Source organism: Ceratotherium simum, chromosome 19 (assembly GCF_057802395.1).
Source record: "Ceratotherium simum simum isolate JZ-2026a chromosome 19, ASM5780239v1, whole genome shotgun sequence".
Classification (NCBI taxonomy): Eukaryota; Metazoa; Chordata; class Mammalia; order Perissodactyla; family Rhinocerotidae; genus Ceratotherium; species Ceratotherium simum.
Window position 1 is genome coordinate 48095154 of NC_141918.1, and position 27828 is coordinate 48122981.

The 27828-nt window shown below is 36.6% G+C and overlaps 1 protein-coding gene across 3 annotated transcripts in view; it reads right to left on the reverse strand.

Moving 5' to 3' along the window:
• The window catches only part of PTPRK (protein tyrosine phosphatase receptor type K), a 537776-nt gene that overhangs the window by 235378 nt on the left and 274570 nt on the right, over positions 1 to 27828 (reverse strand). For all 3 annotated transcript variants that reach the window (XM_087444076.1, XM_014781214.2, XM_004422308.3), the window contains exon 6: positions 8779 to 8953. In XM_087444076.1, the coding sequence (XP_087300202.1) occupies positions 8779 to 8953 (175 nt within the window). The remainder of the gene's footprint in view (positions 1 to 8778; positions 8954 to 27828) is intronic.

Genomic DNA, 27828 nt, shown 5'->3' on the forward strand with positions numbered 1-27828 from the left:
GGGAACAGCAAGTGGAAAGCCCTAAGGCAGAAACATGCTTGGAAGAGTTGGTATGCCTGCTGCAGAATATGGAAGGAGGTGAGTGATGAGAAATAAATTTTGAGTGGTACTCAGGGGATATTTTATTTAAGGATTTTTGGACCAGAAAAAGATTATGATTTTTTTTTCCTTAATATGAAGGGAAGTCATTGGAGGGGGTGACATGGTAACATGAGAGTAGCAATGGTTTTCTCCACATATATATGAAGACGAAAGAAAATGCCAATGGCAATTAGGAAGAAGTAAATAAACATGTAAGTAAAATTTCTTCCTAACAAGGGTAAAGTATTGTTCATTTGTCGTTTCTTTGTTTGTTTTAACACAATGACACATTCTGTGCTATCACAACTAAATCTGATTCCAAATCGTGCAACACTGCAGAAAGACAACAAAATATTTTCTTAGCTTAAGGCTCAGAAAGCAGAAGATGGAAAGCAAAACAAAATTATCTTCCAAATTATACCCTAAAGTTTAAAAATAACCCTGTCCCCATACCTCGTAAGAGATGAGAATACATCTGTAGGCCTTAATTTCTCTAAAAAACAAGCATCAGAGCTAAGATACAGCTATATAAGGAGAGGCTGTTGTGGCTTTATGTGTTGAATGCTGCCACATACTTCGCCATAATTATTTAATCCCTGTCCAATCCTCAGTCCCCAAATCCTCAAAAAACGTTTTCCTTTTTCATAAAAACTAATAACTATGGGGGCCGCCCGGTGGCACAAGCGGTTAAGTGCGCGCGCTCCGCTGCGGCGGCCCAGGGTTTGCCGGTTCAGATCCCCGGCGCGCACCGACGCACCGCTTGTGAGGCCATGCTATGGCGGCGTCCCATATAAAGTGGAGGAAGATGGGCATGGATGTTAGCCCAGGGCCAGTCTTCCTCAGCAAAAAGAGGAGGATTGGCAGATGTTAGCTCAGGGCCGATCTTCCTCATACACACACACAAAAAAACTAATAACTATGAACTAAACACAATCCATGCTGAGGATTAACAAAATATAAATGTTTATCTGGACTTTTTTGGATTGATATTATGATTGTTTTTAATTCTTACCAGACTAAATGTTTCTTAGAAAAGGGAATAACATGGTTTTTACCAACTATAATGGAAAGGAAAGTGCTTTCTGCAGTAATATGATGAACTCTGTTGAACAAATTGGTTTTGACTGATTTATTCATAATAAATACGTACATATTATTCTCTGGCTTCTTTGTAAGATTTCTACCTAACATTTCATGAGTGTTTTCTGTGTTATTTCCTAGTTTGCACTCTTAGTTTGACATTTTATTAATAAGCAGAATGTGTAGCAGCTAGCTTACAAAAAGATGTCAACATCCAAGTGCAAATAGTTGATGCTAGCTGCAAAAAACTAAACACCAAAAGTCACCTGTCAGTCCTACACTGGTAGGGAAGCCTGCTGTGATTGACTTCCTTGAAGATGAAGTGGGGGGAGAGTGTGAGAGACTCAAGAATTATAAGTAATGAAGTAATGTCCCACCACTACGCTCATATTGCCATCTTTACTCAGTGCACCGCTAAAAACTATGTATTATCTCTCTGCCTCACTGATTGATTTCAAACTGTCAGCTAAAGAGCTTCTGTTTAATCAACACTCTATAAGACTCTCACAGTACAACATTATTTACCAAATTAATGTTTAATACAGGGTTTTAATGGAATAACTCCTTCAGTAGGGAATACCAAGGGAATAGTTCCTTTGTTAGGGGATCTTATTTTTTCCTATAGAATTAAAAATGTGACCAAAATCAAAGTCAAAACTCTGTGCCAAAATATTCAATAATTCTATATTTTCTTATAAAATTAATTTAAATTATAAATTGCTTGAGAGCTGAGACTATGTGTGCTGTTTCTTTATAATTTCCTTGTGCCTATTACTTACCATTTTAAGTACTCAATAAAAAGGCTGCTAGCTGATTTTTCAATGAAGTTGCAAATTGACTTCATTGCTTTTTTTTGGTTTAGGGTAAGGAAAAGAAAAATAGCAAGCAGGGAGGGGAATATAAATTACAAAGACCCTGTTAGTCCATGAAGTTGATGTAAGTCCTTTGGAAGAAGTGGACCCAAGTTACATTTATCACAAACTCCAAGAGAACAGAATTGCAGGCTCAAGAGGAAAGTATAGATCTACTATCAGGGCTCTAAAATCAAGTTCCCTGGAGTTCCACAGAAAGAATGATTTGGCATGCAAATCATTCTGCTTCCTCTTTGATCCTTCTCAAATCCTTAGGAAGAAAGCTCCCATGAAAGCAAAATCCCCAAAGATTCACTCGAAAAAAGTAACCAGCCCCTCAACAGCTAAACATTACGTAGAGCTTTACACGTGAATCACTTATGCAAACACACTCAGAAACCCTTTGGGAAAGAACTCTCACTGCATTTTTATATCTAAAACAAGTAGAGAAAATAAATAACATGAAAATAGCCACGCAGGCAAAACAAGTGCTACATTCTACCATTTTTATAAAGTAGCATAAGGAAATTCAGAGGAGGAGAAACTAAATAGGAAAAAGTATTTGGAATAATGGTGTATCAAAGTGGACAGAACAGAGTTTCAGTAATAATATACTATCTGAAATAAGGACATCAAATATCCTTTTGCTCATTTAGAATTTAAAAATGTACCAGACATCTTGTACATTGAATCACCTGAATTACAAGTAGCTATCGTGAATGAGAGGAGACTCCAAATGTTTCTTTTATCATACTCAAGGTGGCTAAGTTAAATTTTCAGATATGTGACATTTGGAGTCTCCTCCAAATTTGAGACATTTGGTATCCCTTGACTGACTGCATGTCCTTCCCTAGCTATGTTGGGGCAGTTGCGGAAAATTATTATGTGGTATATCCATGTGGTCTTAGACTTTCATTATAGTTCAGATTTTACAAAACATAGATGTTTAAATTGAATTCCTCCAGATAACTCCAAATTTCCTGTCAAGTTGACTAGTTTTCACAATAGAAGCAAAGAAAAGAGATCTTCCAGTCACCATTAAGAAAAAAGATCTTTATATGAATTCATGAGCCTGACAGCTGTGCCATGAAAACTAGTTAAAAATCAATAGTGTGTGGTATTAAGCAGACTGCTGAAGGACTGAAGCTAAAAATTCCATGGCCTTTAACCACCAACTAACAAAAGTATTAGTAAAGTATATTTTGTTTTCCACTTTCCAAATGTCTTTGCCTCTCATGTAAAAATATTAAAAGGAAATATTCAGATCCGATTTTTAACTAGTATATACAAACAGACTAGAATACAACTTATTGGTCAAATCAAGATTATTTTTCAAGTGAAAAAAATGTTACGCTAAACTTAAAGTCACCCTCCTAGACAATGTGAGAAAGGAGAGACTGGTTCAGACACTAGAAAAAACAGTTGCCTTCATTGTTTCCTGTATGTCAGCAATCTTCACTCCCGCTGTGTGTAGGGAGTGGTATGCGGTTCATCATCCATTCCCTACATCTTTTAGAGTCAGCCCTACAGCTCTGTCTGCAACTAAACAATTGTATTTATTAGTCTTTAGAAAAGTATCGATTGTCTTTATGAAAAGTTGTGCTAGGTTTTGTAGCAAACAAAGATGAACTAGACAGGCTCTGATGGAACATAAACTAAAAATATGACAATAAGAGTGGAATCTAAAAAGTTCAAATGCAAACCTAGGGTTAGTGTGGACTTCTTTCCTTCTTCACATGTGTAGTGGACAGCTGGTACTAGGCAAGTGATTCCATTAATAGCTCACCATTCACCAAATAACCTGTGATCCCACTGTTACCTGACTTCTTGTGATAACACCCTTCTCCCATACCACCAAATTCCAAACTCTGTATGTCTTTCAAGGTTAAGTTGCACCTTCTTTTGAAATATTTCCTCCATTCCTATCTTACCTGAATAGAATTAATAACTCCCTCAGAATAACATTGTTTATGCTCTGAAATTCCAGCTACAAACATTCTCTATTGGACATTCCAGTTGTCTCACTATATGCTGCCATGCGATTTTTGATACTGTGGGAGGTAGTAACCTCTCTAACCCCAAGTGGAAGAGACCAAGGAAGTATGTAGCCATATTGTTATCCTATAACCACAAGGAGACCCTGGGATAGAAGGATAGAAGCCAAACCCACGGACCGCAGAGTGAAGAATCTGAAAGAACCTGGATCCTTCATGACTAAATGAACCAACACTAAAGCCTGTCTCTGCATCTTCCAGTTACAAAAGTCATTAAATATCCTTATTTTTAAGAAAGTTTATATTGTCTTTCAAAGGGAAGTATTAACAACAATCAAAATTCCTTATGATTTTAAACACCAAACTTTGTTTTCCAGGTCCACCTACACTGAGTAAGATTGGGTAAATGGATTGGCATTCACCCCACTTTACAGCTAGAGGTTACTGGTATTCATTAGGAACATATAAAAATATTAACTAAATACTTTCTATGTCCAGAGCACTTTGATAAAGGCTAACAGTTGACACGAAAATTTAAAAATCAAACTCGTGACAAGGACAAACAAAAAACTATACTTTTCACATTAAATAACTTAAAATGTAATTGGAATTTCACAGATTAAAAATAATAGATATAAAAGCATAACTAACAACTGGGAATAGAAATTGAGTGTCAGTACAGCAAACAGAGAATTTTTTATAACTTTATTGCAGGTTAGTTGGTTAGAAACGTAAGTGGGTCTTTGATTCAGACAGGTGGAAAGGAAACAAGCAGATCGCAAATGTGGTAGAGAATGAGAATCTGTAACATAACTTAGACTACAGAGTTGGTGCTTTCAGTTTGAAATTTGTAAACACCATTTCAACCTGTATTTCACATTTTTTACACTTCAATTTTGTAGAAACATTGAGCAAAAACATCTGCTCTTCGTCTCATCTCTGTAAAAACTTCTTTGTCAATAAAGATTGGCTTCCACAAGCTGAGGAAGTTATCATTACTCAAAATGTTCTGGAAGCAATGCTAACGTCATGATAAAGTAAATTCTGTTTCAACGTACTTTTTTTTTTCTTCCTCTGGCTGTGGGCACACAGAGATCAATACTCTTCAACATGAGAATTTTGCAGTGAAATTTTCATTTGTAACAAACAGCAACAAAAAAAGCCTTCAGCATGCCCTGTCACTTTCAGTTTAGGAGAAAATGCACTAATAAACTTTTACCCTGGGGTCATCTTTGGCAACAGGCAATACCATGCCAGCTCTTATTAAAGACTATTCATATCACTGCCCCAAAAATTTCCTTTAAAATTACCATCTTTTGCATCCACATAACAGGATGTCAGCTTTGAAAGTGCCAATGAGAGACAGGACCTGTCACCATAGTTAATTCTCAGCACTATGTCAACACTAGGACAGCTGACCCCAAAGGGTGTGTTTTTTGGTGAGCAATATTTACTTGGTGGTTATCTGGACAAACAAGAAAATTTATTGCTCTACATTAGTTTTCAAATAAAACACCCAGCAAAGTATCACCTGTAAGTATTAGATATATAACAAACTAAAACATGTTGAAAAGAAAAATCAAACTGCCAAAATTATCAAAATGTTTGTAAAATGTTAGCGGACTCTGGATAGCACATTCAAAGCCCCACCATATGTTAACATAACAGGTACAATATAACATCTAAAACAGAATATAGGTTAAACGGCAGGACTTTCTTAAAAAAAGAAAAAGAGAAAGGAAAGAAAAAAAGCCAAAATTTTCTATGAAATTCAAGGTTTCTCCTTTTATAAATCTCATTGAAATAATTATTTATCCCACAAGTAACATGCTTAGAAAAGCCAGATGTAGTTGTCTCCAGGTAAAGAAAACCAACCTTTGATCAAATAGTAAAATCCACTTTTCAATTCAGATTATCAGGGAGATCTAGTAATGACAAAATAAATCTCTCTTTTGTGTGTGTGTGTGTGTGTGTGTGTGTCTGTGTGTGTGTAAGACCAGCTCTGAGCTAACATCTATTGCCAATCCTCCTCCTTTTTTTCCCCAGAGCCCCAGTGGACAGTTATATGTCATAGTTGCACATCCTTCTAGTTGCTGTATGTGGGACGCGGCCTCAGCATGGCCGGACAAGCGGTGCGTCGGTGCGCGCCCGGGATCCGAACCCGTGCTGCCAGCAGCGGAGCGCGCGCACCTAACCACCAAGCCGTGGGGCCGGCCCGTAAATAAATCTCTTTTAAAATAAACAGGTATTAAGTGACTGTATGAAAGAAGAAAATAGATTTTAAAGGGAGCACTTGGATAAAAGCTTCAACTCTGCCTTCTATAAACTGCTGAATACATCATGGGGCCATGCCCTCAAAAAAAATGATATATATATAACCATAAGGTATTCAAAAGCAGTCTAGCCACACTATTAAAGGCCACCATCTCCTTCAGTGGCTGCGTACTGTGAATGCACATACAGTACCATGAAGACACGGTGAGCATGATGATTCAAGAGCACACCCACCGTCTGGTATCCACAGCATATTAATCACTCAGAAGATGTGCAAGGACAACTTCAGGCTTTCGAAAAGTAGGGGATCAGGTGAGAAAGATGCTGGAAAGGGGCTCAACAAAGATGAATATACAAGCATGTATGAACCTAAGATAAACTGTCTCTCTACCTAAACACTGGAGTCAAATATTATCATATTTTCTCATTATTCAACTAATTAGGGCTATGATTTCATGAACTTAAGCAGGTGATATGAGCTGACTCTGGAGACGTGAGAGAGTTTTATTTAAAACAGAGTCATACCCAATCTACAAAAATCAACTTCTTTTTTTGATGAGCTATAGAATCTCTCAAGAAAGTAGAATCACAAGCAGCTAACAGCATCATTTAATAATGTTAGTGTGAGATAAAGCTGTGTCATTGGGAGTCAAGAAACATGGAGTTAAATCCTGGCTCAGTTATTAGATCTTTGTGGCTCTGGGAAATTATCAAATAGTCTGAATTTTAATTTTCTTCTCTCTAAAAGTATTAAAGGTTAAAGTATTAAAATCAAGTAAATCTTAAAATGAAATAATACATGTAAAAGACATTTGATGTCAAGCATTATAAAATATATTAACTTAAATATGAATGTTTCTCATTTTCTCCTTCCAGCCTCTGGGCATTGACACATACCTTGCTCTCTGCCTGCTAATGCTTCTTTCTCTTAGCCCTGCTCCCACATCCACACCCCTCACCTGGACAACTTTTTCCCAACCTTCCATTGGAGGAGACAATCGAGAGGACATGACCACCGGTTGACCCTTGAGCTGGACCTGGGCAATTAGAAGCTTCTCATCCCTTCCCCTGTCCTTGGAATGTATGCTCTGGCTACCATTCCCACAGCGAGAGCTGTTCCAAGGAGGCAGCCTTGAGGCAGTAAGGTGTTGTTGAGACCATCTGGATGGTGTAAGTGACTGAACCCAATTAAGGCCTCTAGGGAAACTTTTAAGATTCTGGGGGACAGGTGCAGAGATCCACTCGTCTTGTGGCCACCCAAGAGAAGCCTTGTAAGTAAATACGTTTCCTTGCTTATTAAACCTGCCACCTACCGATCTGGAGCGGTCTGCCTCTTTCTTCAGTCTCCTTGCCCTCCGTGTACGGGGCCCAGTTTGTGAACCAATACCTTCAGACCCTATCTCAAAGAAAACTCACTGACAAAGGCCTTCCCTGATGCCTCTGACAAATCTCAGATCAGTTTAGATGTTTTTGTTAGGACCTCCCAAACTTCTCCCTGAAGAGACTTGCTAGTTTATAATTATATTCATTTGTGACATTATTGATTGATGCTTGATAGTCTATTCAACAGAGCTGCTTTTCCTTTAAATTTTCACATGGCTGACATCCTCATTTTCTTAAGGTTTCAGCTCAGTTGTCACCTTCTCAAAGAGGCCTTCCAGATCATCTTAACTAAAAGATCAATCCTCGTTATTTTGTGTGTCTATTTTTCTACATAATATATACCATGACTTGATAATACATTTTCCACATCTTTCTATATAGTGTGCCTAACTTCCCTCAATGTTAAGCTCCCTATGGGCAAGGACTTTGTATTTTATTTACAATTATATCTCCACAACCTAGCACAGTATATGGAATATACAAAGACTCAGTAAATTTTGAATGAATGTAATATACATTGTGCACTTGTACTTGTTTTTCCACTAATCACCTCAGATATGTACTATGTCATAATCCCTCACATTTCCTCTAGTCACCTTAAGATCCAAGAATGTGAATGAGGACCTCTAAGCAGTCTAACCGTCTAAGATTCTACAGGCGCCAGAATTGGTGAACACCCCCCACTGGGCTTTGATACTGGTAAAATTTATAGTTCTACATGAGGATAGAAACTTTGACCTTGACCTCACTGCCACAAAGCTTCGAACAACAAAAGTAGTATCTGTGGAACTGTTTTAAAAAGGAAAAGCAAATCTAAAATCAAAATGAAAACTAGATGATGGCAATATGGGATAAAGTGTTTTATATGTTTAGCTCGATTAGAGCTTCTTAAAATGGATTCCTTTTGATGGAAAACACTTGTGGAAAACATGTTTGGCGAATTGTACAACCACGGTCTTAATTTTACCTTAACGTATTATCGGAACTTTTAAAATGATATGATTTTTTTTAGTGACTTAAGCCCCAGGTTTAAAAGACAATCCAATTATCTACAAATTTGCTTTTGTTCTACTAAAGACATGCAATTTCATGAAGTGAAAGCAACTTTACATTACCTCTCACAATAAGTTGAGCAAAATTGGACACACCAGAACCTCGCTCTGACTGAGTTACACAGCGATACAAATCCTGGTCAGTTTTTGTCACTTCTTGCAATCTAAAGGAAGCAGCAAATCTTCTGTGATTGATGTTCTTAGTCTGGGCTACTGGTATATCTTCTCCATTTCGTCTCTGCAAATAGAAACCAATCTTTAAAAAACAGGTTCTTAACATTTCCATAAATCTAAAGCATCTTAGCAACCAACATCTGTGATAAATTATTCCTGTTACTAAATTAGGAAGAAAATGCCTATCTTGCCCCACAAATTTTTACCATTGCCCTTCAATCAGGAAAAGTATGTAAGCAAATATTTGTATCCTTTGAGGGGTGTAGTGCTCAAACTATAGCAGTAATCTCAGTTTTCCATAAAATTGCTATTAGCCCAGAGTATATGAAGTAACAGGACAGTTAATGGCTCCACAGCAAATGATTCACTGCCCCACTTCTCTGTGGGTATATCTAAGTACAGGCTTCTTTTAGCCCTTATACTCTACTGCATGAGCTTTAATCAGTTTGTCCCCTCCAGAAGACTGAGACCATGACCGATGCATCTCAGTATTCTAAATTGTAGTATCTGATCACCACAGAACGACAATAAAATACTGATGATAATTTAGAGTCAAGTCAAAATCTGTACTCTTTGCAAACTTCTCTCTTTGACATTAATGACAGCCAATTTACATCGTTGAAAAGAAATAATCAAAAGAATCTAAATGTTAAAAGAATATCTGTCAACATTCAAAATGAAATATCGGAAAACATATTTACGATATCAGGGTGCCTCACACAAAACCAATAAGCATAAACTATAAAGGAAATGGTTGAAAATTTAACTATAATAAAATTTATAACTTCTATATGTTATAAGACATCATAAATAAAGTAAAAGAAAACAAGACACAAACTTTGATAAGATCTTTTTCATGGAAATAACCATCGAAAGATAAATAGCCAGGTTACATAAAGATCTACAGCTCAATAAGAAAAAAGACAACCCTATCAAAAAATGCCCAGGCTACACAAGGAGAAAATGTATATGTCTAATAACCATGAAAAGAGATCCTCGACCTAAATTTAAAAACTCTTCATGTCAAAGATAGCACAAAAGGCAAAGAAAAGCCACAACTATGAGAAAGAATTGGTCTTGATCCTCAAGCTTATTTCTTGTTCAGGAAATGCAAAGTATCCCTGATAAACTTGCACACTACTAGAAATATCATTTCATACTACTAGTTAAGGAAAACAAAACCCTAAAGTTACTAGTGGAAGTGTAAACTGCTAAAGTCATTTTAGAAAATAATTTGTTACTATCTGGTGAAGTTGAAGATGCATAAACCTTAGACCAAACAATTCCACATCTACCTTTCTACTTTGAATCTCTCCTGCATACGCGATCATGGAGATATGTACCAGAATGTGGAACTCAGAATCGTTTGTAATTGTTAAATATGAAAAAGCTCCAAATATCCCTGAGTAGTGGATAAATAGACTGAGATTTACCCATTCAATAAAATACAATGAGGAGTTAAACTAAGCAAACTAAGACCAGCCGTGGGCTGGCAACAATGTTGAACAACACCAGCATTTCACAGACTCAAAATATGTTTGCACGTTTAAATCTCAAAAAAAAAAATTCTTTAACAAAAATTAAGATATGAGACAAAAATGCAACATGTTAACTTCTACAAATTAGAGTGATGGGTACAATAGTGGTTATTATATTGTTTTCTATCATTTTTTTTTGTATTTTTGAAATACTTTGTATTTTTTAAAGGAGTAAATAATGGGATCATTCTATCACTTTAGTGATTTTTTTTTAAAGATTTTATTTATTTATTTTTTCCCCCCAAAGCCCCAGTAGATAGTTGTATGTCATAGCTGCACATCCTTCTAGCTGCTGCATGTGGGGCGCGGCCCCGGCACAGCCGGAGAAGCGGTGCGTAGATGCACGCCCGGGATCCGAACCCGGGCCGCCAGCAGCGGAGCGCGCGCACCTAACCGCCAAGCCACGGGGCCAGCCCAACTTTAATAATTTTTTAAATCCTAAAATCTGATGTATTTTTAATCTCCTTCTCCATATCTGAAATTATATATATGTGCATATTATGTAGCATATATGTATGTAGCATATGCATAAACATATGCACGCATATATACCTAAGGACATAAAGTTCCAATTACAACTTTACCATTTTTCACTCATTCAGTGTTTTGTTAATTCTTCTTTCCCTACCCACCCAATTTCATGATTTTTTGCACCAAGATCCCCTGCTCATTCCCCTGGATAATAATACAGAGAAACAGCAGCTTATACTCAAAAGCCCTAAAATATAAATTCATAAAATCCAGCCTAAATTCTTTCCCTAAAAACCACATAAACAAAAAATCATTACACATCCATCTCAAACTGCATTTTTTTCAATTATCACATCATTTGATACAATTGTTCTAAAAGGAAGGCCGACCATGACTCAGCACTCCTTATACTGTGCACACCCTTACCTCGTCTTCCTCTAATTTATCCCTCCAGTTGTGCTCTCAACCTTCTGTCACCTTTCTCCCTAACATTTATGTTTCTCAGTTCTTCTGCAAGACCAGCCAATTCCTGCTGCCTGCACTTCCTTCTGAATCATCTTGCACGTGCACACACACATCCACATCTTTTTAACACCATGCCTTTCAAAAACTCGTCTTCTCTTGTGAAGAGATTCTAAGTACCCTTAATGTTTCCCTCTTAATAATCATCATTTCATCTTTCCATCTTAATTGGCATTCATCTCACAATGCCACTTTCCTCTAAATTTTTCTCAAAGATGGGCACGTTTTCTTCTACTATCTTACCCTCCCTTTGGAGAAGGCTGCCATTATCCTGTTTCCTGACTGGCAGATCACTTTTCCACTGTCCCACTCAACAACTTCTCAACTTCTGGAACTCCCAGGATACCCAAATCTCCTTCCCATCACAGTTGTCTACCACTCCAAATTATCCTCTCCACCATAGTCCTGTGAATGTTCTCAGTGATCCCAAAACTCACCTGGCCTCAGTGAGGCCCCACAGCCTTCCTTACCACCTTATAACACCCAAGTTCCTGTGCTCTGATACTTTTCTCTGGAATCACAACTGCCAATGTGATTCCATCTCCTATTTTTTCAATCCTCTGCACTGTCAGTGAGACCCCACTTTCTGACCTTTTACTTTATAACTAGCCATTGCACAGAGGTTTTCACTAGCCTAAAAGATTTCTAGATTTTTTTTTAACTTTCCATTGTCTACGCATTGCCAAGATAGGATTTGCACTATTTCAAGAATTATGTAAATTCTCCTTAGGATTTCATAAATTATTATAACAAAATATATAATAGTTATTAATTAAATTAATAATAAAAGGAAGCTACATAAATAGAGAACCTCAAGGACATCTAGAGATCATTTATGCCAAGCTACTTCTGAACTACTCCACATTTCAGAGATGTTGAGGGGCCTGCTTAAGGTGATCCTCTTAGGAGATCACAAAGCTGATTACATTACCTTATGTTACATTTGTGTGTATTAATACACTAACTTAACTATAAAATATATAGGCTTATATAGGATATATTACTTAATTAATGAATATAGTAGATAGGTGCTATTTATCTCTTGAAATAAAATAACAATAAAAATTATTATAGAGTTATAATATTCAGGTTTATCTTCAATGATTATTTAATAAGAACCTCCATGTACCTCATGTCATGTCAGCTATTATCTTGGTTCTGTCACGGCTCTTTCACACAAACCTACTGTGATAGTCATTTCCATTTAAAGCCTATATAATCGGGATTCAGAAAAATTAGAAATGTGATACATAGCTTGTTAGTAGCAGTATTAAAACTCAAAACTAGGTTTGATGGCACAAAATCCAGCACTATTTCCTCAAAACTGAGCCAAAGCTGCTTTTTTGCATTTGTGTCATAGGTCCAGTTGCCTGAACTGGTTATTTGTTTTTGAACTCCGTCAATGCGTTGTACCAATGAGAAAATATAAGCTACTATATTAGACATTGCTTTATTTACTTAGCTTCCAGTAATGCATTACAGTTAAAAGTAGCAATTGATGACATCTACATTTCAGAAGTCAAAAACAATGACAACTTTTTCTTTTATAATCCAAAATAATGGGTCTTTGCCTGACTACAAGCTATCAATTTAGCAGAGTGGGCAGGGCCATGAAGAAGGAAATAAGAAGTAATGGGAAATTTTTCTCTTATGCAGCAGTGTTTATGTAGAGTTTTCTGCCTTTATAGTCTTCATTTCCAGGCTCTTTATCCTGCTGTGAGATTTTTATATGATTTCTCCATTGCAAATATCCCCAACTCTGAGAAATACTAAGAAATGAATAACAAAATTATATGATCCAAGAATTATAACCTAGCACTTGGCCTTTTTCTATTCCTCTTCCTCCTCCTCCAGATCCTTCTCATGTTTTCTTATTTGTCTCCAGTACAGGTTGCTGAGACTTCTCACTTACCAAATAACCCTGGGCAAATCAATGGAATCCCTCACAATTATCACTCCTCCATTAAACTAAGTGAGCTTCATCATGCAGTGTACATGCAGTGTTTATTTAACAAGTTCAGTTCCTGGCATAAGGTAACGTAACAGTAATATCGGTTAATTCCCAATGTCTATAATAACCACAGTATTAACTAAACCGCTTGCTACTCAAAGTGTGGTCTACAGACTAGTAGTGTCAAGATCACCAGTTAGATTGTTACAAATGCAAAGTCTAGAGCTCACTCGAGACCTAACGAATCAAAATCTGTCTTTTAACAAGATCCATAGTATACATCAAGATATTACAGCTTGAGACACACTGGTTGGAAACAATCATGGGGGTCCTACTCCCGTTAATAGTGACAGGTCTAAAATAGGTGTGTACCCTGATTCTGGTCAATGAGATACTATAGAAACAGGCCAAGTCATTTCCAGAAAGGTTTCCTCACTCCTAGAGAACACACAATGGGTCACCTTTTCTTTTTCTCATGTCTAAAACTAGAAGAGCTGCCTTGTCAATCTGAGAGAGCTCGATCTGAGGGAAAAGTTGACATGCTGAAGATGCATATCAAGGAGAAAGAATCAGGTTCTTGATCAAGTGTCTGAAATGGTGTCAACGTCTCTCAGATCCCCCTTTTTTCTGGACTTCCTGTTAAGTGACATAACACATTTGGTTTTCTATCACTTTCAGCTTGACATCCTAAAAGTTAATATGGTACAGTTAACATATGGTACAGTTTATCTCAGCTGCTCTTTTCAAAGCTTGAGGAATAACATTAATCCAATTTAATTTTAAATTAAATAATGTGGCACTCAGAATATTTGCAGAGATTATTTCACTCTATGGACTTGAAGAAAAAATTAAATTACATTTATTGTTTTATTTATTTTTCACTGCCTTTGCTGGGCACACCATGATATATGACTCCTCCATCCTTTTAGTATTGGAGAAACTAGAAAGAGAGTGTTTTCCTATGTTTGGTATTTAGGTTCCTACGGAATAGCAGTAAGAAGACTGTATATGATTTGTCAGTACTTGCCCTTTTTTTCCAAAACCAATCCTAAAGTAAATCCACACACTATAATTAAGTGAGGTTGAAGTGAATCATACAACAATTCGACCAAATTCATACCAAAGACCTGAGAGTTCCTTACCAGGGCTTATCTGCCATAAGAAATCTTTTCTTTCTCACAGGAATGATAAAGCTATCATCATCATCCTTATTATTATTGAACAATTAAATTGAAGAATTGTAGAAACATGAAAGGATATCACGGCAAACCTCAAGGTATAGAAATTTAGAAATTTCTCAAATTAACAACACTATGTTACTATTTTGAGAAAAGTACTCATTTATTTCCACGAGAAATTATCACATTTATTTCAATAGATTAAGCACTTAATAAGAAAATGGTGTTCCTCTAGGAAAAATTGCACTAAAATGACAATACTAAGTTCACCAGAGTATTTACTATTTGGCAACGAAAGGAATGAAAACGGTGAATGATATTTTACACAGAAAAAGAGAGAGATGGCAAATATTATAATTCTGATATAGGGCAGGGTAAAAATGTGTAGGGGATAGGAAAATACTAGAATCGTATTCTAGTATTATTATCATTAACCAAGTATAACAAAAGAGGAAGTCAGCTATTAAACAAGACAAGGAGTTTTAACCTAAGAAGCATAGGTGACCTTGCAGTGTTGGGAGAAAGTGACCAATACGAGAAGCCACACAAAGAGAACACGAATAAGTAGACTGAACCATGCCTGAGGGGATGGCACCTATGTTCCAGTCCTGACTACTATTTATTAGCTTCACAATTTCTCAATATTTCTCAAATCTCTACCTTTTCATCTAAAAATGGAGATATCAATTTGGACATGTTTATTCAACACGGATGCTAGGAAAATTAGGTGAGATAACAGGCAACATATTTTCAAGCACCATGTCTGACTGGGCAAGAGAAACAATAGAAAAAATAAACAAATGGGACTACATCAAACTAAAAAGCTTCTGCACAGCAAAGGAAACCATCAACAAAACGAAAAGACAACCTAACAATTGGGAGAAGATATTTGCAAACCATACATCTGATAGGGGGTTAATCTCCAAAATATATAAAGAACTCATGCATCTCAACAACAAAAAAACTAACAACCCAATTAAAAAATGGGCAAAAGACCTGAACAGACATTTCTCCAAAGAAGATATACAGATGGCCAACAGACACATGAAAAGATGTTCAAAATCATTAACTATCAGGGAAATGCAAATCAAAACTACAATGAGATATCACCTGACGCCCGTCAGAATGGCTATAATTAACAAGACAGGAAACAACATGTGTTGGAGAGGATGTGGAGAGAAGGGAACTCTCATACACTGCTGGTGGGAGTGCAAACTGGTGCAGCCACTATGGAAAACAGTATGGAGATTCCTCAAAAAATCAAGGATAGAACTACCATATGATCCAGCTAATCCACTGCTGGGTATTTATCCAAAGAACTTGAAAACACCAATGCGTAAAGATACATGCACCCTTGTGTTCACTGCAGCGTTATTCACAATAGCCAAGACTTGGAAGCAACCTAAGTGCCCATCAAGGGACGAATGGATAAAGAAGATGTGGTATATATACACCATGGAATACTACTCAGCCATAAGAAACGATGAAATCCAGCCATTTGTGACAACATGGATGGACATTGAGGGTATTATGCAAAGTGAAATAAGTCAGAGGGAGAAGGTCAAATACAGTATGATTTCCTTCATTAAGTAGTAGATAATAACAACAATAAACAAACACATAGAGACAGAGATTGGATTGGTGGTTACCAGAGGGGAAGGGGGGAGGGAGGAGGGCGAAAGGGATAATTCGGCACATGTGTGTGGTGATGGGTTGTAATTAGTATTTGAGTGGTGAACATGATGTAATCTATGCAGAAATAGAAATATAATGATGTACATCTGAAATTTATACAATGTTATAAACCAATGTTACTGCAATAAACAAAAAATTAAAAAAAAAAGTTCTAATTGCAAACCCTGATAATACGGACATTATGAAGACAATAATCAAAACAATATCTAAGTGAATAATACATTTGATAACTGTGAGAGTCTTTTGATCTGTCAACTTGGCTAGGCTACAGTCCCTAGTTATTCAAACACTAAAATAGGTGTCCCTGTGAAGGTATTTTGTAGATGGGATTAAAGTCCATAACCAATTGACACAAAGTAAGGGAGATTATCCTAGATAATCTGGGTGGACTAGATTCAGTCAGTTGAAAGGTCTTAAGAGCAGAGTTGAGGCTTCCCTCAAGTAGAAGAAATTCCACCTGTGAATAGCAACTTCAGCCCGTGCCTGAATACTCCAGCCTGCCCTTCCCAAGGGTTTGCCCCATAGATTTCAGACTTGCCTAGCCAGCCCCCACAATCACATAAACCAATTCCTTGCAGTAAATCTCTTGAAAAATGTTTATATATGTCCTACTGGTTCTACTTTTCATATTTAAACCCTGACTGATAAAGATGATTTTGTTACTAGAAATCGTTCTGCAGTAACAAATTTTTAAGGATGAGTTTTCTGATTTGGTTTGGTTCTGGGTTTTCTGGAATTGGTTCTCTAATCTAATTAGATTTAAAGGCACTAAGAACTCTATTGCCAGTGGTAAAGAAGACACTGCTAGTCCATAGCATGATATAGCAATAGAGATATGCAAAGTATCATCATTAGATATTCCTAATCAAATACCCATAGAAGGTAAAGTTCTAGATGAGCATGTGTTTACTACCTTAGAACATTTCAGACAAACTAAGGAATATAATGGGGTTGGCTGGTTGCTTCAAACTGCACTGGAGAAAGTGGGGAATGTAAAGCATGTGAGTTTACAAATATAAAACTATAGAATTCATAATAAGTGGGAAGTTGAGTAGAGCATGGAGACAGTGGAATTAAACCATTACATCTGGGGGATTCTGAGAAGTTGGTGGCAGTAGCACAGTTTCTCACTCTTTCTAAATCTGCCACATGAAAACAGACAGGACAACAAGAGATACTAAGGAAAGAGAAGATCCAGAGAAAGCGGAGGTGAAAATAACGTCAAGAAATCCCAGAAAGCAAGTGGCCATATTTTTACACATAACTCAAAGCAACAGAAGAGGGATTCTGTGAAATCAGGAACATTCTCCTGAACCCCACCTCATTTTAAAATTTTGAGAAAACTTGTTTCACATAAAAATAAACAACTGAAAAGTATCAAGGTCAAATCCAATATAAAGTCACTATAAGTTTAAAAGAGACTAAGGAGCAGAGTATGATCCCTATATCAATAAAATAAGTCAGAAGAATATGTGCACAAAACAGATCAAAACTGTAACTTAATATTTCAAGATAAGCTAAAATATATTAAGAAAATTATTCCTGACATGAAAGAACAATATAAATTTGAATTAATAAAACTCATAAATGAAATGACAGAACTTAGGAAAAATTAGAAATGAAAGAAGACATCATTTTGGAAATTATGATTAACCAGAGTAAATAAACTCAACAGATGATATCTTAAGCAAAACAATGTGATAAAAAAGAAACTTTTTTAATTTTAAAAATAAGGAGAATAAAAAGTATTTGAGAGAAAGTGACTAATAATGATGATATGCAAAGATCAAACAGAGAGATAACAGAAGTCCATACAGAAGCAAGGGAACAGAGAAAGTACTAAAATTTTAATTAAAAAAAGAACCTTTGAAAATAGAAAAAAAATGTTTTTAAAATACAGAATAAAAGAACACACCACATACCTGAGAATAGTAACCCAGAATGACCCACAGTGATACATATTCTGATAAAACTAGAATCTTTAAAGAAATAGAAAAAAAAATCCTTTGATTATCGAGAAAAAGCAGGTAGATGATTTATAAGGAAAAGAAAATAATCAGACTTTGACAGCAAGGCTTTATGCTAGAAGAAAATGAAGTAACATATTTAAGTCATTCAAGGAAAGAAAATGTGAAGGAAGGATTTTATATCCTGAAAAACTGACTTAAGATTCAAGGGCACGGGCCAGCCCCGTGGCTTGGTGGTTAAGTGAGCGCGCTCCACTGCTGGCGGCCCGGGTTCGGATCCCGGGCTCTCACCGACACACCGCTTCTCCGGCCATGCTGAGGCCGTGTCCCACATACAGCAACTAGAAGGATGTGCAGCTATGACATACAACTATCTACTGGGGCTTTGGGGGAAAAAATACATAAATAAAAATTAAAAAAAGAAGAATCAAGAGCACATATATACTATTATCAACATCCAAGGACTCAGGGAAAATTATTTACATGAGCTATTCCTGAGGAATCTAGCAGAAAATAAGATTCAGACAACCAAAATTATTAGGAAGACATGACATATGGACTGATGATGAACGTAAAAACATAGTTACACATACAATTAACGCTAAATAAGGGCTAAGTGGGAGAGACTATAGAATACAATGGCTGTATGCTAACAATGGAGATATAGGAGATTAAAGTCACATGAGGTTAAAAAAATGAGTAATTATGCGATATTCTAATTCTCTCTTCCCCTGCGTCATTGAGAACCAAGAATATTAGGGTGGAAAAAAGATGTAATTGACAAATTGTAACAAAACATTAAGTGAAAATCCTTAGGCTTGAATTTGAAATATCAATATGAACTCATAGGTATTTTATCTTTAAATATATGCATATTTTTATGAGTTCTGTTCACTGAAAAAGTCTAGCAATGGGTACCCCTCAGAATCCAGATGGTGGTCCTGAAATACAGTTTCTCACTAAAGCAAAACAGGGTGTCAGGTCTGGTGGAGAAAATGTACAAGAGGACACTACAACATCTCACAAAACCAGACAGCAAGAAAGTTTCAGAGACTACTCAAGTCATGTCAAAAGGACCTGGAGCCAACTTGAAGACGTTCCCACAGGCCAAAGATGTGACAATTTGAGTTTTCATAATAGTAATAATCACAATGAATCGAAGTTCATCAAATATGTTTAAATCCATGAGTTCATAGTATTAAAAAAAAGAAGAAGAATCAGTCACCTTCGGAATATGAAAGGAAACCAACTCATTACATTGAAAACTAGTAAATAAAGCAGATTTGAGCATTTATCCTCCCTTTCCTTAATGAACTGTCACTGGGTAGCCAATTAGTAGGTGAGGAGAAGTATCTTTTCATTAACTAAACAAATACAAAAGAAATAATAGAATATCACAATTTACAACCGAAAGAATGAATATTGGCATTAAGCATCAATGGCTACCAAGATCACAAAAAGAAAGATGAGACATTTTGTGCCTCCTGTAATCACACCAAATACCACCTCTAGGGTTGCCAAAGGATCAAACTTGACTCTGCATCTGGCTGCCAATTTGCAGGAAATTCAGAGGAACATATTGAACCGGAAAAGAACGTTTATATGCAATCACTAAAATGCAGACTGTGGGAAACTACAAGTCAAATGGCCTGGGTTTCTCAACAGATCAATTGTGAGGAAAAGAAAGTGACAGAGGACAAACCCACAGATTAAAAGAGACTTTAAAAGACATTTTATAAAGATAGACGAGACTAATCTATAGTGTCTAGGAAAGCATATATAAGTAGAAAAACATGAAAAACCATACAAGGGCTTATAGTCCTGGTTATTTGTAGGGGTAGGGAGATGCCTCAGCTGTGGCAGGGATGGAGCGTTTGGAAGGAGCCTCTAGGATGGCTGGAAAAGTCTCTTTCCTGAGCTGTCAGGTGTGTACCTTATAAAAATTCACTGAGTTATATTTTTTATTTTTGGGTGGTTTTCTATATCTATATTTTATTTTACAATAAAATGACTTTATAAATATTAGATCTTTATATCAGACTGCTTTTCATAAAGAAGAAACTCAGCCTGCTGCCAGAGCCCGCACGTTGTAATACTGATCACAGGAGCTCGATGGAAAGTTAAGTGCTTGACATGACACATCTGAAAAACACTGAAAGGGCAGCTCTATGAACAGCAGAGAGTGCATTATTCTTCCACAGAAAAAGCAGTAAATTTTTACTTATAGATATTGATAAGAAGAAATCCTTGAGCTTCTAGGACTGCCAGGCTTTTACAGTATGCTCCAGGGTTAGAGAAGGAAGATAAAGAATATTCCACACATTATTCATTTATAATCAATTATGTAATCTGCAGACAGCAAACTCAGAGTTCATAAATTATTGAAGAAAGAAAAGAATGCGCTGTATCTTTAAGGCATTGAACTCTTTACGGTAAAAAGCCACATACAGCCAACCAACATGACCTCAGGAATATTTAACAATCCTAAAAATTAAATATGATTAAACTTTCTGATGCTCATCGTTACAAACATATACACCCAAAATGCTGAAGATAAAAGATAAACATTATACTCCATGATACTCGGTCAATGATGTTAATTCAAGATCAATGATCATAATTCTTTATATGAAATCATGAAGGAAGAATCTGATGCCATGAACTCGAATAAACCAATGGCCTGAGGAAAAGTAGGACTGACAAGAGTGATAGCTATTAGCTACCAAACAGAACACAGACTCTTAAGTAGAGCAGAATTAATTGTAAATCAGCATATACACAGAAAAAATCACTACTGCTTAAACTGCTTGAACTAAGGATAAACAGAGAAAATTAGAATTAAATAGTAGGCTAGTGTTCATCTATCAGTTTAAGTCAAGAGCAGTTTATAAGTCAGGAAAGCGCAACGGACACGGCTAGCACTCCTCTCTGACATGACTTCTGTTCTGTGAGCCAAAAGGAACAGAAGAAGCTAAGGCAGAATGCACCAACAGCCTTCCCCTAGATTAATCCTCATAAGTGATACCGCGACCACATAGGGATTTAATTTGGCCATAAGCTTCAAACTGTCTTGGTAAACTTTTATTAAGGCTAAAAAGAGCTGAGAGGAATAGGAATGTCTCCTCATCTTTCTCTCCTATTTAGGATAACTTAAACGCAATTATGAAGGTAGAAAGGAAAAAAGCAAGTAAATGGATCTAACAAACAAATTAGTTCTAAGACAGAAAATGAGAAAACAAACTCACTGACTTCACACTGGCCTTACAAAACAAGCTTCTGAGGAAATTTAGAAAGCTGTCTTGATTCTTTCATTCTCACATCTTCCCTAATTCTTTCAATTGGTACCAACCAGACCCAAAACTCTATTATCTTCTTTTCATTTGTCCCTCTCCTTCCCTACTCACTTATTTTCCAAATGCACCAGCACTGTCCATCCACAGGCCCTCACTATTGGCTAACAGTAGCTTTGTCTCTATCACCGCCTGGTCCCAACCCTGCCTTAAACTATATTCACCTCTACTACCCATTGTGGACCTTCCACTTCAATAAGATCCATCTCCTGATGTTCCTATCCCATCCCCACACACAAACACTCATCCGCAGTGATAACCATGCCCACTTAATCTTTGCTTATTCAAGTCCTTTATGTCCTTCAAAGACTCAATCAAATCTTCCTTAATGATTTCACCAAACAGTCCATTCTATGTTGCGCTCTCTCAACTCTCAAATAGTATAGTGTTAGAGTCTATATAGTCTTTTCTTATTCAGTTATAGAAGCGTCTCTCAGAGCTGAAAGGATCTTAAAAAGCGTTCAGCCCCACGCTTGAATGTCCTCTACATCTCCAGCAAGTGCTTATCCAGATTATGCTTGGGTACTTCCACTAATTGTAATTTTACTACCTCCTGGAGTAGCTCACTCTAGCTTTCAACAGCCCTACAATTACAAAGCTCTTTCTTATTATCAGCTGATATCTCTCACCAAATTGCTTCAAACCATTAGTTATTGTTGCACTTTAGCATCTATAGAGAACAAATTAAATCCCTCTTGTATATTCCCAATATTCTAAGATTTTAAGAAATTTATCCAGTCTCCCACAAATCTCAAGATATATTTATAACATGTCCCTTTAGACATTCTGACATCTTTTCTTCAACTTTATTCACTGTCCTGATAACTATATACTGCCTGTTGTTATTTTAATATTTCAGATATGGGTCAGCCACTCTTAAGGCTGATGACCTAGAAAATGTCCGAACTTGGACCAAGTACAGGCATTAGGACAATTTTCACTATATCTTAGTCCTTTCCTTGTTTTATTTCATGGTACTCAGTATGAGCTGATCACATATTGCATGTTTACCAATTTGGCTTAAAGTCCTCTCAAATTGTTTTCAATGAATTGCCCACCATAAACCGCATGTTTCTAGGTATAGATTAATTTCTTCTAAGAATTTTCCTTCATTATAATAAATGCAGAATTACTAGACTTTTTTCTCAACAAGATATAGTATCAGAGATAGTAAAATCTCTTGTGGAAATCAAATATAGTACAAATACCTAGGCACTTCATATGACAGTATAAACAGGCATGGGAAAGTACTACAGCATGCGGCATCAGGAAGACCTTTGTGAGAGACGACTAAAGGGCATTTGAAACAGTGTAGTGATACATTTCAACAGTTAAAATATTTCTACTTTTAAATTAACTCATTTTTTTAAAAACTCATGCTTCAGATGTCCACTGTTACATGCTGATGTTCACATGTAGTAAAGGACCCAGGCTATGACATTTGCACTGATAGATAAAACACTATGTGGGCTGGCCCCGTGGCTTAGCGGTTAAGTGCGCGCACTCCGCTACCGGCGGCCCGGGTTCGGATCTCGGGCGCACACCAACGCACCGCTTCTCCAGCCATGCTAAGGCTGCGTCCCACATACAGCAACTAGAAGGATGTGCAACTATGACATACAACTATCTACTGGTGCTTTGGGGGGAAAAAAAGGAGAAGGATTGGCAATAGATGTTAGCTCAGAGCCGGTCTTCCTCAGCAAAAAGAGGAGGATTAGCGTGGATGTTAGCTCAGGGATGATCTTCCTCACAAAAAAAAAAAAACAAAAAAAACAAAAAAAAAAACACCATGTGGCCAGAAGTTTCAGACCAACCATTTTCATCGACCCTCAGCTGACAACAGTTGGTACTGCAAGAGGTCAGCCTCTCTCTGGTTGTTTTTTAGAGCAATTTGCATCTCATTTTACAAATTTTACTCTCCAATTATTACTCTCAATCCATTGCTTAAATTATCTATTGCTCCACGAGGAATGACATTTCCTTTGGCTGAGAAACTAGCCGTATCACACTACATTAGCAGTGACGAGCTTTTCACCAAGGGCGAAGCGGTGGCTCACTTTCCTGCTTTGGCTGCCCCACTGAGGAGGCACAGCGCCAGCACCTCCAGCGATTACTGACAGATTGGCCCAATTGCCACAGCTTTGATGGCAATCTGCATAGGATTACCAGCCACACGTTAAACAGCCTCGTTTCAATGCACCAAAACAAATGGTGCCACCAAAGCTCCTCGCACAATTCCCTGCATTCAACAACTCCACCGTTGAATTTCTCTGTCCAATCCAATGACGCCTGCCTGCCAAGCTCCGTAATGATGGATGGAGTCATTAGCATTTCAGTTTCTACACTGAACCTGAAGCCAAAGCATATGGTCTGACAGATGTTCCAGCAAAGGGCTCTATTTGATTTGCCATGTAGGTGTCCACTTGTACTGGACCGTCATGAAAGGACACTAATTTATAACTTACAGTCCAACCCCTGTTTCAACTCTTTCACATTCCCAAAGGTTGTAACGTGTTCTGACAACAGAACACTCACAACACGCTTTCTTCTATATTTCAGCTTAGACTAACGATCAAAAATTACCTTTGCACCTAATCAAATCACTTCAGAAAGCCAAGATGAACAAAAACACAGGTAATGTTTGTAGGCTACTGCCATCTATGGCTTGATTAGTACTGCCAGTACTTGGTTATTAGAGAAAATGTTTCATATACTCATTTTTTCCTCATTCATGGTTTATTGAGGTAAACCGCACATTTAGTGAGTTGGACAGAACTTAACTTCTCACAAATGCATATACACCCATAGACCCAACACCTCAGTAAACATATGTGACACATAACATTACCCCAGAAAGTTTCCCCCTGCCCGCTTCCAGGCTATACTCATCCACCATAGGCAATACTGTTCAGATTTCTATCACCATAGATTTTATCTCGCCTAGAACTTAATATAAATGGAATCATATAGGATGCACTCTTTTGTGTCTGTCCTCTTTCTGAAGACAAAATGTTGCTGAGATGTAACCCTACCAGTGCATATTTCACTAGGTCATTCCCTGTTATTGCTGAGTAGCATTCCATTGCTGGAATGAGCCATAAATTGTTTATCCATTCTCCTGCTAATGGACATTTGGGATCTTTACAATTATTGGTTATTATGAGTAAAGCTGTTATAAACATTCTTGCACAAATCTTTTTGTGAGCACATGCCTTTATTTCTCTTGGGTAAACACTTAGGAGCCGAACTGCTGGGTCATATGTTAGTTGTTGGCTTATACATTCACTTTTTCCTGCCACCACTTTATCTACTATTCATATTAATAAGAGTTGGAATAAAAAGAACATGACTAAAATTTTTAACCTACAAAAATATATAACCTAATTTTTCTTCTTCCTGTGAGAAAATTATCTTCTCAGGACTATAACCAGATGTTTATATCATTTTACTCAGGAATATAATCAGTATAAATTATACACCCAAATTTCATTTGTGATCTTATTTCCTATAACCTGTGTTTTACGATAAGCCTTAAGGTATGAACCACAAATTCTCTAGCATTTGGGGTTCCTTAGGAACACAAAATGGCTTAGCTCTAAAACTTGTAAGAATTGAAAAACATCTGTTCATGTGGGAAAAAACTGCAAATCGTAAGTTGACAAAAAATGCTAAGTGTTTATATCTAGATACGTGCTACTTCATTGAGCTTTATAATAGAAAAGGAATTTGGAAATTCTCTAAGAGAAATTGAACGAATGAACTGCATAACACACTTTTTAAAACTATGTTCAGAAAGCCTCATGATTTCACCACATCTCTAGCTTGCTGACACTCAACAGACTTCTAAAAACATTCATCCATGTCGTTTTATGTATCAGTAGTGCACTCAGCATGTGCAAAGAGGTTAATTTGGGTTATATATTTTGTCATTTTTTTCTAAATGTCTACAGTGAGTGACCTACTTCTAAGACTCCATTAATTATATAATCTGAGATCTTACAGGAAAGAACACTCTCTAAAGATACACCCAGAACTACTATGATATGCTGCACAAATTATCCCACATAGTTTAAGTAACTCATTGTTGGCTTTTTTGTGCTCCATTTTTTAATTTACCTGATTTGTATGTCATTTGAAACAATAAAAATGGTTGAAATCTGAATTGCAAACTAGCGACAATAAGTAAGAGAATTTATTCTCTAAGTGTATTTCCATATGTAAATTATTCTAAATGGCAAATACTATCGGGTATTATGGTTAGCGTCTTTCGTAGCAGTTGTAGTGTATCATTTTTCCTTTAAAATAGAAAATTGGCCGCTTTTCTAGTTTTTGTTATTGTACCCTACAGGTAGACAACATTTTAAGAATTAAAGCACAATGCTATATAAGGTAAGTGATTTGGAGGACATAAAACGTCGGTCGCCATTTGTTATCACACCTGCCACGGCAGGTGTGGCAGCGACTTCATTATCTCACTACTTCTGCGATAAGATGCAGTGACCTTTCATTGAGTTACTTTGAGCACATTCATCGTCAGTATTGTCAGCAGGTATTTTAAGCAGTTGTTCTCACAAAGATACTTAATTTAAGGGACAATTTTTTTCCCATACAAAACTAATGACATAAAAATTTTACGTTCTTCCATCAAACAATAAAGGTAATCGAGGACATGTTTCAGGCCATCAAAAATAATATAAAGAAAGACCGAGTTTAGCATCTTATAGCTGAGAGGGATTTTAGTCTATCCAACATCTCCTTTCATAGATAAGGAAATTGAGGCCCAGAACAGTCCAATGAAATCTCTAAGCCCACACAATTAACTGGGTTAGAATTCAGGTTAGAATTAAGATGGGCCTCCTGATCTCTAGGAAGTCGTTCTACACCGAGCAGAAATGACGACGTCTATTTGCATGAGTTGGCTTATAGATGCATTGTGGAACCAAGATTCTTCCTGCTTTCAGCAAAAGATGGATAAGTTTTTTAAGTCACCGACCACTTTCTGGTTGACTCATTTTACATATGTATAATAAACAGTCTTATTCATTTGAAAATGTCCCTAAACTAAGTAATTGACAGTTTTCAATATTTCTTAAACATGGAAAAGACTATTTAAGAAAAGAAGTTAACTTAAGTGGTATTGTTGAAAAAGGTAGGAAAGCTTTTTAATGAACAAGGTGAATATGTAATCTGCTGAGGAATTGGGCAATCTCAATGTCAAAACAGAAGAGAACTACACAAATTCACCTTGGCAAACGTACAGAAGGAAGAGGAGAAAAAAGAAAGAATAAAAATCTCATGCATATTTTTCTCTCTCATCTTTGTTTGAAAAATGGCAGGAGAAAAATGTTAAGAAACTATCACGCAAGGAGCCAATCTACAAAGTAGGAAACAAACAACAAATAAGCAGTATTTTGACTGCAACTCACTCAGACCTGCAGGGCCAGAAAGTCTTTGTTGCCACAAGGCAGCTGGTGTCTGAGTATACAAAACCCTTTTTATTTCAATGTCACATTAAATCCTGGGGCATAAAACCAGGGGCAGACTGCAGGGCCTCTGGTTTTCCAAGACAAAACTATATGGATCACAACTAAAGTCAAATGTCTCCACCTAAACGATAAATAATTAGCAAAATAATTAGAAAATGTGTCTAAAAGCATTTTTAAGCTAATTGTGTACTTAGGTTGAGAGAGAGAAAGTAAGAGGGATTCTGACTTGATGTTTAGCTGATAAAACAAGGTGTAGATTATACAATGTGCTCTCTGGGAAGAATTATCTTATATTATCTGTAGAGGAAATTAGCATAACCACAGAAAAAAGGGGAGGGGCTTTATTTCCTTTTCACATATTCAGGATGGTATCCTGATGCCTGCATTTCAAATAAATTATAAAGTAGTGATAATTAGATTTATATGAAGTACATCTGTTATAACATCCAACTGGATTGTGTGAATTAGATGAAATGACACATAACATCTAGTACAGTATGAGGATTACACTAAGCATGATTTCAATAATCATTTATTCTAATCATTACCCCAACACCTGCAAACTAATAATTATCCCCAACACTAATTTCACCTCTCTAAAGATACAGTAAAATAAATCCTGACGTCTATGTTTAAGAAACTAAGATAATTTTACAAAGATTTCTCTTTTTGGTCTCTATTGGCATTCTCAGGAATTTAAAATTCCAACTAATTAAATCTCTTTCCACATCCGGATACAAATAGAACCAAAAATAACAATAATATGGGCCGGCCCCCTGGC